At 35.8% G+C, this 12013-nt stretch overlaps 1 protein-coding gene across 1 annotated transcript in view; it reads left to right on the top strand.

Moving 5' to 3' along the window:
* The window catches only part of LOC102802337 (pyruvate dehydrogenase protein X component-like), a 44107-nt gene that overhangs the window by 12370 nt on the left and 19724 nt on the right, over window positions 1-12013 (top strand). The window contains exons 4-6 of the mRNA XM_085501946.1: window positions 1355-1520; window positions 10493-10582; window positions 11822-11922. Of these exons, the coding sequence (XP_085358072.1) occupies window positions 1355-1520; window positions 10493-10582; window positions 11822-11922 (357 nt within the window). The remainder of the gene's footprint in view (window positions 1-1354; window positions 1521-10492; window positions 10583-11821; window positions 11923-12013) is intronic.

Here is a 12013-nt window from a genome sequence, read left to right as displayed (position 1 = left end):
CCGGGTATAAGCCCAGGGCCCTGAACATGGAAAATTGCCAAAAATAAGGGATGGGCGTGGGGTGGAAAAATCGAGAAAATTGGCAACACGCAGATCGAACTGCGACAGGGAGAAAAACGGCAAATAAAAACATGCAACAAAAATAAATGAACAAAATGCAGCATTAGAAGTGTAACAAGAAATAATTTATTGCTTAGAATGTGACAAATTTTAACAAAAATCGACAGTGAAGTTTCATTTGAATTAGAATATCCCCGTCGACAAACACGCTGCCCCATACGCATGAATTATTTCCGGTTTCGACAATTACCGGATCAACAGCCATACAAGAACAATAATAATTTACTCGGTCAAATAAGATCTCCATTTGTACGTTCATTGCTATCTTTGTAAAAGTCAAAACCCTGAAATTCCAAGTCGGCGCCACTGTCGCGATCGAACTAAAATCACACAAAATCCCTAAAATGTAGTCCCACACAATTTGGTCTTGGCACATTTAATCCACGGATTTTACTGTCTGGTAGCTTGACACTTTTAATTCACATCTAATCAGAATAAAGAGACAAGAAAAATGGGGTTGCGGCAAACGACTTGCACGATGCGTTTGTTTACCGTCTGGCAATCATCTTTGACCTTTAAGCATCCACTTTACCGATTGGCTAAGAATGACATCACTACTAGTGTTTCGTAAATTCAACATCGCTTTTTTATCAGACTAGGCGTTCGTTCATCAATCATGGTGAAAGTTACCATTCAGAAAGTTATATGGATATCGCGTTGGGCTTGAAATAGAAAGATTTTTTTTCCAATGACAGAAGAATAATTTCCATGAAATGTAATAGCTGTGGTGAAAGATGTTAAAAAAGTTGGTAGTCTTTGGTATGACATTGCAAAATTGCTGGATTCGCAAATATTTTATAAAGCCAAAATAACGTGCTTTAAACCACTCTCCCAGGTACGGGTTGTTACAATATTGCAACATTGGTTTTATTGTCAGCGACGCTAAATACGTAAACAGTGGTGAACGCGCTGCTCTATTTATGTCACAGCTATTTCGTGTTCACTCCTCGTTTTACGCAATTGACATTTATTTTTCAAATTTTTTTATCAGAATCAAAACAGATTGCAAGGAAGTAAACTGTTAATACAACGAACAAAAATACATTTTTTTTTTTATTTTATTACAGGTGTAGAAAAAAAACCCCTGGGCGTTTGCTAGGATATGACCTCAACTCCTTTATTTTTTCAAAATTGGGAGTGGGCGTTTGTCCAGGCATGGGCTCTTAGCCGGATAAATACGGTATTTTGATATTTCAACTTATTTGCACTAATTCAATTGTCATTTCAATTGTAGGTTTCTGATGGCACACCCAATGTTAAAATAGGAACATTAATTGCATTAATAGTGGCTGAAGGAGAGAACTACAAGGATGTTGTAATACCTAATCAAGAAAGTAAAACAACCACAACACAAGTAGCTCCATCATCTCCAGCTCCTCCACCACCACCAACACCAACAGGTGAGTTTGCTAACAGGTTGAACCATGGATATTCAAATTTGACCACACCCTTCCACTTTAATGCTTTTTCATTTTTACTTCTTCCAAATAATCCCAGCTTTTGAGGAAAGTATATGTATGTATTAGATTTTGTTGATTGGCATTCAGGTATTGCTTTAACATATTAAAACTAGATATGCTAAATACATGTACACGTTTTTCTTGATTGGTATATAAATAGGAAGTGATACATGAAATATGTTCATCTTATATGTACTGAAAAAACTGTGAATTTTTTGTTTTCGCTTTCTATACATGTATATTCAACTTGTTACTATCTTCTTTTGTCTACATGCTGATAGGCTTGTCATTTATGGTTCTACAGTGTACAGTGTATATAGTCCTATTAGGCAGCACAGTACATGAAGGTTAATGTAGTGTCTATGGAAACTGTGAAGGTTAATGTAGTGTGTGGCCACTGTGAAGGTTAATGTAGTGTCTATGGCCACTGTGAAGGTTAATGTAGTGTCTACGGCCACTGTGAAGGTTAATGTAGTATCTATGGCCACTGTGAAGGTTAATGTAGTGTCTATGGACACTGAAGGTTAATGTAGTGTCTATGGACACTGTGAAGGTTAATGTAGTGTCTATGGCCACTGTGAAGGTTAATGTAGTGTCTATGGACACTGAAGGTTAATGTAGTGTCTATGGCCACTGTGAAGGTTAATGTAGTGTCTGTGGCCACTGTGAAGGTTAGTGTAGTGTCTATGGCCACTGTGAAGGTTAATGTAGGATCTATGGACAATGAAGGTTAATGTAGGATCTATGGCCACTGTGAAGGTTAATGTAGGATCTATGGACAATGAAGGTTAATGTAGTGTCTATGGCCACTGTGAAGGTTAATGTAGTGTCTGTGGCCACTGTGAAGGTTAATGTAGTGTCTATGGCCACTGTGAAGGTTAATGTAGGATCTATGGACAATGAAGGTTAATGTAGGATCTATGGCCACTGTGAAGGTTAATGTAGGATCTATGGACAATGAAGGTTAATGTAGTGTCTATGGCCACTGTGGAGGTTAATGTAGTGTCTATGGCCACTGTGAAGGTTAATGTAGTATCTATGGACACTGAAGGTTAATGTAGTGTCTTTGACCACTGTGAAGGTTAGTGTAGTGTCTTTGGCCACTGTGAAGGTTAATGTAGTGTATATTGACACTGTAAAGGTTAATGTAGTGTCTATGGCCACTGAAGGTTAATGTAGGATCTATGGACACTGAAGGTTAACTTAGTGTCTATGGCCACTGTGAAGGTTAATGTAGTGTCTATGGCCACTGTGAAGGTTAGTGTAGTGTCTATGGCCACTGTGAAGGTTAATGTAGGATCTATGGCCACTGTGAAGGTTAATGTAGGATATATGTACACTGAAGGTTAATGTAGTGTATATGGCCACTGTGAAGGTTAATGTAGTGTCTATTGACACTGAAGGTTAATGTAGTGTCTATGGCCACTGTGAAGGTTAATGTAGGATCTATGGCCACTGTGAAGGTTAATGTAGGATCTATGTACACTGAAGGTTAATGTAGTGTATATGGCCACTGTGAAGGTTAATGTAGTGTCTATTGACACTGTGAAGGTTAATGTAGTGTCTATGGCCACTGAAGGTTAATGTAGTGTCTATTGACACTGTGAAGGTTAATGTAGTGTCTATGGCCACTAAAGGTTAATGTAGGATCTATGGACACTGAAGGTTAATTTAGTGTCTATGGCCACTGTGAAGGTTAATGTAGTGTCTATTGACACTGTGAAGGTTAATGTAGGATCTATGGCCACTGTGAAGGTTAATGTAGTGTCTATGGCCACTGTGAAGGTTAGTGTAGTCTCCATGGCCACTGTGAATGTTTGTGTAGTGTCAATGGCCACTGAAAGTTAATGTGTATATGACCACTGTGAAAGTTAATGTAGTGTCTATGGTACCTGTGAAGGTTAATGTAGTGTCTATGGCCACTGTCATAAGGTTAATGTAGTGTCTATGGTCACTGTGAAGGTTAGTGTAGTCTCCATAGCCACTGTGAATGTTTGTGTAGTGTCTATGGCCACTGTGATGATTAATGTAGTGTCTATGGACACTGTGAAGGTTAATGCTGTGTCTATGGCCACTGTGAAGGTTAATGTAGTGTATATGACCACTGTGAAGGTTAATGTAGTGTCTATGGCCACTGAAGGTTAATGTAGTGTCTATGGCCACTGTGAAGGTTAATGTAGTGTATATGTACACTGAAGGTTAATGCTGTGTCTATGGCCACTGTGAAGGTTAATGTAGTGTATATGACCACTGTGAAGGTTAATGTAGTGTCTATGGCCACTGAAGGTTAATGTAGTGTCTATGGCCACTGTGAAGGTTAATGTAGTGTATATGTACACTGAAGGTTAATGCTGTGTCTATGGCCACTGTGAAGGTTAATGTAGTGTATATGACCACTGTGAAGGTTAATGTAGTGTCTATGGCCACTGAAGGTTAATGTAGTGTCTATGGCCACTGTGAAGGTTAGTGTAGTGTATATGTAGGGAGTTCAGAATCCAATATGGCGGCCGTACGAATTCACGCACGCTGTAACTTTTCCCAAGAATTTTAAACTTTTATTTTACAAATTCTAGACGTTGCACATCGATAAAATAACGCTAATTATTGAAATAGGTTAGTCGTGTGTCTATTTCGCGCGTAAAAAGCTTGGTACGATGTGTGACTGAATCACACTCCCGCCGGAAAAATCGACCATTAGCGATAAAATTGCGCTGTAAATAAACATGGCCCTCGACATTTTGCAGGGTGCGTGATATAAAACAGAAAAGCCAAAGGGGAGCCAATCAACACAGAACTTTCAAACACAGATGAAAATATGGCCAATAAAATTCGCTGTAAGATGGTACTAGTTTAATTTATGCAGCTATGACTCATGCGAAAGAAAATTGAGGTCAAAGTTTTGTCCGTTCGTTTTCTTATGTAAATACGGTATGTAAATTTTTTAAACTGAAAGTTTCACCATGTTTACTATTTTAACTGTCGTTTAAAACTATTATTGTAATTATTCATTGACCAGCTCCACTGAGAAAACTCCGGTACAAAATCGAGGTCATCGGAAGACAGGTCAAAAGTTGAGATCGAACGTAAAAATGGCGACGCGCCAATTTTTGAGTCGACCAGAACTTTTCCTTGGAGGTCTACACTTCACGGGACGCCAATTTCTGGGTAGTAACATTGATTTCCAAAGAAACTAATTCTCGTACGATTATTTTGTGACCGAATTTACAAGGTCCTTTGTTATTTTACATTAATTTCGGCACATAATCGGCAATGAAGTGGTTGAATGCAAATTTTCTACGGGTTTAGTTGCCGGGTTCAAAAAATACTGCAATTATTCGCAAAGCTTCAAAAGCGCGATATTATCGTTATTACGCCGGCATTACCATTAATTATTTGTGAATTGTACTTTGCACGATTATTTGGTATACTATTAGGGAAATTCTGTGTTGTTTACGTGCATTTTGAAACCATATGCCGACGCTATGCACTATAAATCTGAGTACCCGGTAGCTCATTCAAAGTTCAACATCGACTTTACTTCTTTCGTGGCTTTGATTTTGAAGATTTCGAAAATCACATTATTATTACCTTATGGCATGAGAGAATTAAATCATCTCAATTATTTGTTTGTTTGGATTTTTTTTTTCAATTATTTTTGCCTGTTTAATTTGTGTTCACTTTATTATTATTCAACAGTTGTTTATGTTGTAAATAAAATACACTTTTTAGTCACAATTGTTTTCTGTGTTTTTTCCTAGTTCTAACATATAAGTAATTAATTTCTAAACTCGTTAATATACTCTTGTTAGACATTAGAAACAGATAATAAATATTGTTTGTTTTTTATATTTAGATATTCCAATATGGATGTGTCACTTAGAATCAGGGACAACTTAGAAAGTTTATTGTCAGGGCAGAAGAAGTTAGTTGATATTAGCTGCAATGTTCCACTAAGTTATGGTCTGTATTTAAATTTACATGATGATCTGCAGAAAATGGGAATTAATATACAACAAACCATGCCAGATATAATTAGGCTTTTTGACCCAGATATTGTTTTACCAGTGAAAATTAGCAACTTAACAAAACGAGTACGGAGAAATGTAGAGAAAGCTAGAAAAGATGGAAAGGAAGTTCAAGTCTTGAGTACAGTTATAGCAACACAGTCTGCAAAATGTTTATCAGCAGTGTTTGCAGAAAAGAGTGTCACACCACAAGTTTTGATATCATGTATTTTCACAGCCAGTCAGGATAACAGTATCAACCTAGAAATTAAGCATGTGTTAGAACTTCGTAATTTTCTTATTAGAAACAATCTTCCCTGGGCTAATGCTTTAAATTGGTTAAATGTATTTATGCGGCCTAGTGCTGAAACAAAACTAAATGTCACTGGAATTAGACGCCAGTGGACTCGGCTACATGATGCATATTTAAAACTGAAATGCAGCAAACGTCAGCATGAGTTAGATGACTTCCTAAGCAAGTCATACAAAGCTCCAAGGACAAATCCCAATGAAGTCAGTGAAACTGTAAGTGAAACAAGTAGAAGTAATCAAGATCTGGAAAACATTCTAGAAAGTTTGAGTAGAAATCTTGCTGACAGTTACCAAGAAATTAGCGAAATTACTCAAAGTATGGAAGAGCTTTCACGTGAGAAATTAGCTGCACTAGATAAAATTAGTGAAATGAGCAAGAAGCAAGACAAGTATAGGCAGAAATTGATTCAAATAAATGATTTAAAAGCAAAACTTGCAGCATTAACTCCCAGAAATTTCAACAAAAAAATTAAAAGGCGAGATGAGAAAATAAAGAAGATGACACATCAGATTGAAGAACAAAATAAAGTGATGAAAGAATATATACATGACATAAACCAATCAACAAGAGATAATGAAATACTACAAGAGAAATTAGATCAGATCTTAATGGAAAAAAAAAACCTTCAGAAAAGCAAAAGTTACTGGAAAACAAAAGCCCAGTCAGCAAGTGAACACCATTCTCAGAAAGTGAAGAGTAATCTGGAACACGTGAAACATTTAGAAAATGACAATATGAAGCTACGTGAAAAAATAGAAGATTTGATGGATGCAAACGAAATTAAAACCTTTGAAAATGGAAAGTATACAGATAGTATAAGACAGGTTTATTATGATCTTTTGACACACAATGTTTCGGTACAAAACTGCACAGCAGTTGTAAAGTCAGTGCTCAAGAACATCCTGAATGTTGATGTTGATAGGTTGCCAAGTAAGTCCCTGACATCCATGATGCAGGTCGAAGCCCTGGTATTGGCTCAAGCCCAAGCTGCCACTGCAATACTTGAGCAACAGGATCCAAACACACTTCACAGTGATGGCACTCGAAAAAAGTTTATTGACTATGCTGGCCTTCAGGTTTCATTGCCAGACAGGTCATCATTGTCTCTTGGTTTCCAAGAATTGCTTAGTGGGTCAGCTGATGACTACATGAATGCTACCATAGAAACATTTGAAGAACTAGCTCAGTCAATAGCTGTAAATGATGAAGAAAAAACAAATATATACGCACAACTAATTCTTCGAAGCAAAAATATTATGAGTGACAGACATGTTGTGAACAAAAAATATAAAAGCAAGATGGAAGTAATGCGTGAATCTTTATTGCCTATTGTTGAACAAAACTGGGACTCATTTGATGAAAATGAAAAGACAAAAATGAAAACTGTGAACCATCTTCTATGCGGAATGCATGTATTGGTAAATATGGCTGCCGCAGCCAGTTCAGCATGCATTGAATTTGAAAAGGAAAAACAAGATCAAATTAACACTGAAAAACTTGCTTGGTATAAATCTAATCAGTCATTTTGTTTTAATTTGTTATATCAAGCGAGTAAAGGTTTTACTGATGAGGGTTGTCAAAAATCTGGTGTGTACACTGATTTTGGGCCATATTTAGAAGATGAGCTGAAAGAGAAAAATAGATTGATAAAGTTTGAACACAATAGATTCAACGTTGCATTTTACCAGGGAGCTGCATTGTACTATCACAAACAGCACATTTCAGATTTTCTGTCATCAGGACGATGTAATTCTACAAATAAACTCATAAGCCAGGTTCAGACTGTTTTGGATGAACAGGTTATAATTGCAGAGTGCAGAGCCCTTGGAATTATTTCTAAGCTGGTAACTGGACCTTTGATGCGACTTCTGGAAAAAGATATGAATTATTATGATATGAACATACACTGGTTAGAATTAAAAACCTGCCTAGCAGACAACGCGATTGATGCAACACCACTGTTGAAAGAAACAAAGTACATTACCAACAGTTTAATAAACAAGGATGAAATCTATGCTGCACTATTCAAAGAATGTAGTCCAGAACTAAACACATTAACATTAGAAAGTGCACAGTGTATCTGCAAAGCTATGCTGGTCATCGTAGAGAGACAGGTTGGTAATCAATTACCTGGTGGTTTAGAAAACCAGCCCTCTGAGTCATTGCGACAAGAAGTTGCAAGTGCACCCTTAACTAATGTAAGATCAGAGTCGGATTTCTCTGATCTTGATCGCAACATTCACAGGGCGCCACAGAAAAGTCGGGTTTCAAAAGCTGGTTGTATCTGTTTCAACAAAAACAAAACCTCATTATATCTCTATAATTTGGGAACAGACATCAAAAGAAAATATTTATCAATCGCACGAAAACAAGCCCCTGAAAGAAGAAAGAAGGAATTTGTTCACAGCAGAAACATTAAAAAAAAAAGACTTTTGCTGCAGACTGAAAGACTGGAAAAAAAACGTAAACTGCTAGAGCGCAAAAGACAAATAAAAGCACAATTAGAATTACGAATAAAAAATAAGTGGGGAATTTGGGAAACAGAGAGAGAAGTTGACATGATGCTGACACAGATGAATAGAGTGCAACAAATGAAAGCAATAAAAGATCAAATATCCTACCATTGTCAAGTACTGAAATCAAATCTACCAAACAAGAAATTAGCAAAATGGCAAAGTAACAAAATTGTTTTAACTGTACAAGAACTTACAGACAATCTGAAATCAATCATAAGAGCAAATGGAGGCATGCCAGAGTATGTGAAAGAAATAAATGATAACATCAGGAAAAGAAAAGCAAATGATGCAGTACCAGTACGGAGCAAGAAAAGAGTGAAGAAGAATGTACACAATACTTTTGGAATAAAACATGTGACTGTTGGCATGTATGTAGCTGTAGCATATGAAGCACAGTGGTTTGCTGGTGAAATAATAGCGGTTTCTTCTGACTCTACCACTGTAACAGTAAATTGTCTGGAGAGGAAAACTGGTGACTCATTTAGGTGGCCATCACGTAATGACATCGATAACATTGACATAAAATTTGTTTTATCAGAAATTAACATCGCTCCAAAGGACTCTTTATTGAGGGCATGGAAAGTGGACAACGTAACCAGGATTGATGCACTGTATAACAATTTTAAAACAAAGTACTTTTCATAAAGTTATAGGCTGACAATTTTTGCAGAAAACTAAAGTGTAATTATTCGGTGTTAAATATAAATTTACTATGCTAAAATATGCTTGTTGTACAAGACATGTTCACCTCAATGTTGATTGAGGGGGTGGGTTTGTTTTGTATAGCCCAGTGATTCACATGTATAATTGTTTACTAATTACACATTTTATAATTAAATGTACAAATCTTATGAGATAGAAATAAAAGTCAACCCATAGTTATGGGTTTTTCCTTCTAAGTTGCGTGCCCCCCCCCCACAAACTGCCTTGGTCACCCCTAACCCCTAAATTTCATTTTAAAATGAAAATTGAATAGTTGAATAATATTAATTTAATATTATAAAGGTTTCTTATTAATAAAGCAAACTCTAAGTATTGAATGTTAATTTACATTCAAAAGTGTTGAAAATCCAAAATGGCCGCCACCTTGCAAAAGACAAATTAATGTTTATTTCAATTTTGCACAAACTGTCTCCACAAAAGTAAGGATGCTATGAATCAAAACATACTGTTTATGCTGTCTATAAACTGATGTCATCACCAAGCCAAAATTTTACTGTGATTCAGTTTCTAATTTTTGAGTTACAGGTCTCGAAACTTCATGAATATGCCAATTTTCAACGGTGCCGCACCCAAAAAAACTAAGTCAAACTGAATTTTGTCAAACTTTGCCTGTCTTCTGTGCAGATTGTGGTGTATTGTAAGAGACTACTTAGTTAAATTTTATTAAAACAAGTATAATGCTGTTGTTAACAAAAAAAAAAACATCTTTCCAGATTACATTTTCCTGGTGTTATCAGTGATCTAAAACTTGAAAATGCTTGATTTGACGATTTTTCCAGCAATTTTACCAAAAATGCACGTTTTTCAGTACATTCAACATGCAATATCTTGAAAACTACTGAACCAATTTTGTTCAATTTTTTTTTGTTTTGTTTCTTTTTGACTGAGTAACAAAGTCATACTGTCAATAAAACTATTTGGAATAATTTATTTTTTCGCTGTACTCCCTAGTATATGTACACTGAAGGTTAATGTAGTGTCTATGGCCACTGTGAAGGTTAATGTAGTGTATATGGACACTGAAGGTTAATGCTGTGTCTATGGACACTGAAGGTTAGTGTAGTGTATATGTACACTGAAGGTTAATGTAGTGTCTATGGCCACTGTGAAGGTTAATGTAGTGTATATGGACACTGAAGGTTAATGTAGTGTCTACGGCCACTGTCAAGGTTAAAGTGGTGGTTTTGTACATCATATAAAACCATTGCATCTGTTTGAGACCTGGGTTCCTATACATCTTGTAACATAACAACTAATATGTCGGATGTACATGCACATGGGAATATCACTACTAATATTCTGATTCACTTTAAAGGCAACACTCATGTTTATGTGTTTTTGTATCCACACCACTAGGAGGAGATATACCAGGTATTCCAGTTACAATGCCTGCATTGTCACCTACAATGGAAGTGGGAACCATTGTAAAATGGTTGAAGAAAGAAGGTAATTGCCTTTATTTAATTAAACTTAATTAAAAACACATTTCTATGTTGAATTGCTTTGTAGTTGAGTTTAATTAAACTTTAATTAAAACGCAACCCTATATAGGAGCGCATTTTAATTGAGCTCATATCACAACTATATTAAAAGTTAATGACGGTAATACGTGTATGTGTGTGTCTGTTCTACTGATACATGTATCTCAAGAACCAATTATCAGATTTTCATGGTACATAGATAGTATCATACTCTGGGATAAAGCTTAGACCTGATTAGTGTTTGGTTAAAATATACATGAACAAAATATCCATACATGAACAAAATATCAAGTTGTTGTATATGGTCATTATTTCATTAAATATTTATAGCTACATGTACTTGGAACAACCTTGATCATTGCTTGCAGTTTTTAGTCCCCGCTCGGACACAGTCTGAAAACAGGGACTTATGTTTTAACTTTTGCGCGTCCGTGGGTCTGTGCTTGCGTCCGGACCTGTATCTTAGACATGCCTGAATCAATTCAAATGGCAGCCGTTTTTGTGCTGAAAAAATCATCAAAAATCAAGCATTTCTGGCCTTTCAGAACTGGATCTTGCCGTTTATGAATGGATTTTGTTCAAACTTAGTACATACGTTTGACATTATAGGACCTTGATCCACATTATTTTATTTTTCCGATCCAATTTAAAATGGCCGACTGGTGGCCATTTTGTCTTAATGAATGCAGTTCTAGTGCCATATCTCTGCCATGCTTTGACTGATTATGATCAAATTTTATATATTCATTTTACATCTTGTTATACATATATATGTATTCAAATTGACCGACTGGTGGCCATTTTGTTTTTAATTAATGCTGTTCCAGAGCAATATTTCTCAATATGAACAAGTACACATTTGACGATCAGATACAAGATGTCAATCATTTTAATGTTAAAAAACCATCATAATCAAGCATCATCTTCTTGATCCATACTTCTGACATGTTTATGTTCCAACTATATTACTGTAAACAAAACTATATATTTCAAATTTGATAATTAACGAGTACTGTGCCATGCATGGCATGTATTTTTAAATGGTGTATTCATTCTAATAGAAGCATTATGTGCTAACTGTAAATATGTAGTATTTCTTATTTGTACATGTACTTCATGCCTCCAATATGTTCAGCACACAGTAGTTCTTTCTAAGCTTTCTTGATCCTTATTATCTTGGCCTTAATGGTACTCTTGTTTACAGGTGACACAGTCCACCCTGGTGATTACCTATGTGATATTGAAACTGATAAAAATGTAAATTCTATGGACACAGAAGAAGAGGGAATTTTAGCTAAAATTTTAGTAAGAAGTCTTTTACTAAATTGATATTTGACTACACAGTATAGATTTATTTCAAATATATATTCATCCTGTATTGAATTCTGTTTCAAGA

Source organism: Saccoglossus kowalevskii, chromosome 1 (genome assembly GCF_978046115.1).
Source record: "Saccoglossus kowalevskii chromosome 1, keSacKowa6.1, whole genome shotgun sequence".
Classification (NCBI taxonomy): domain Eukaryota; kingdom Metazoa; phylum Hemichordata; class Enteropneusta; family Harrimaniidae; genus Saccoglossus; species Saccoglossus kowalevskii.
This window is presented reverse-complemented; position numbering and strand designations above follow the sequence as displayed.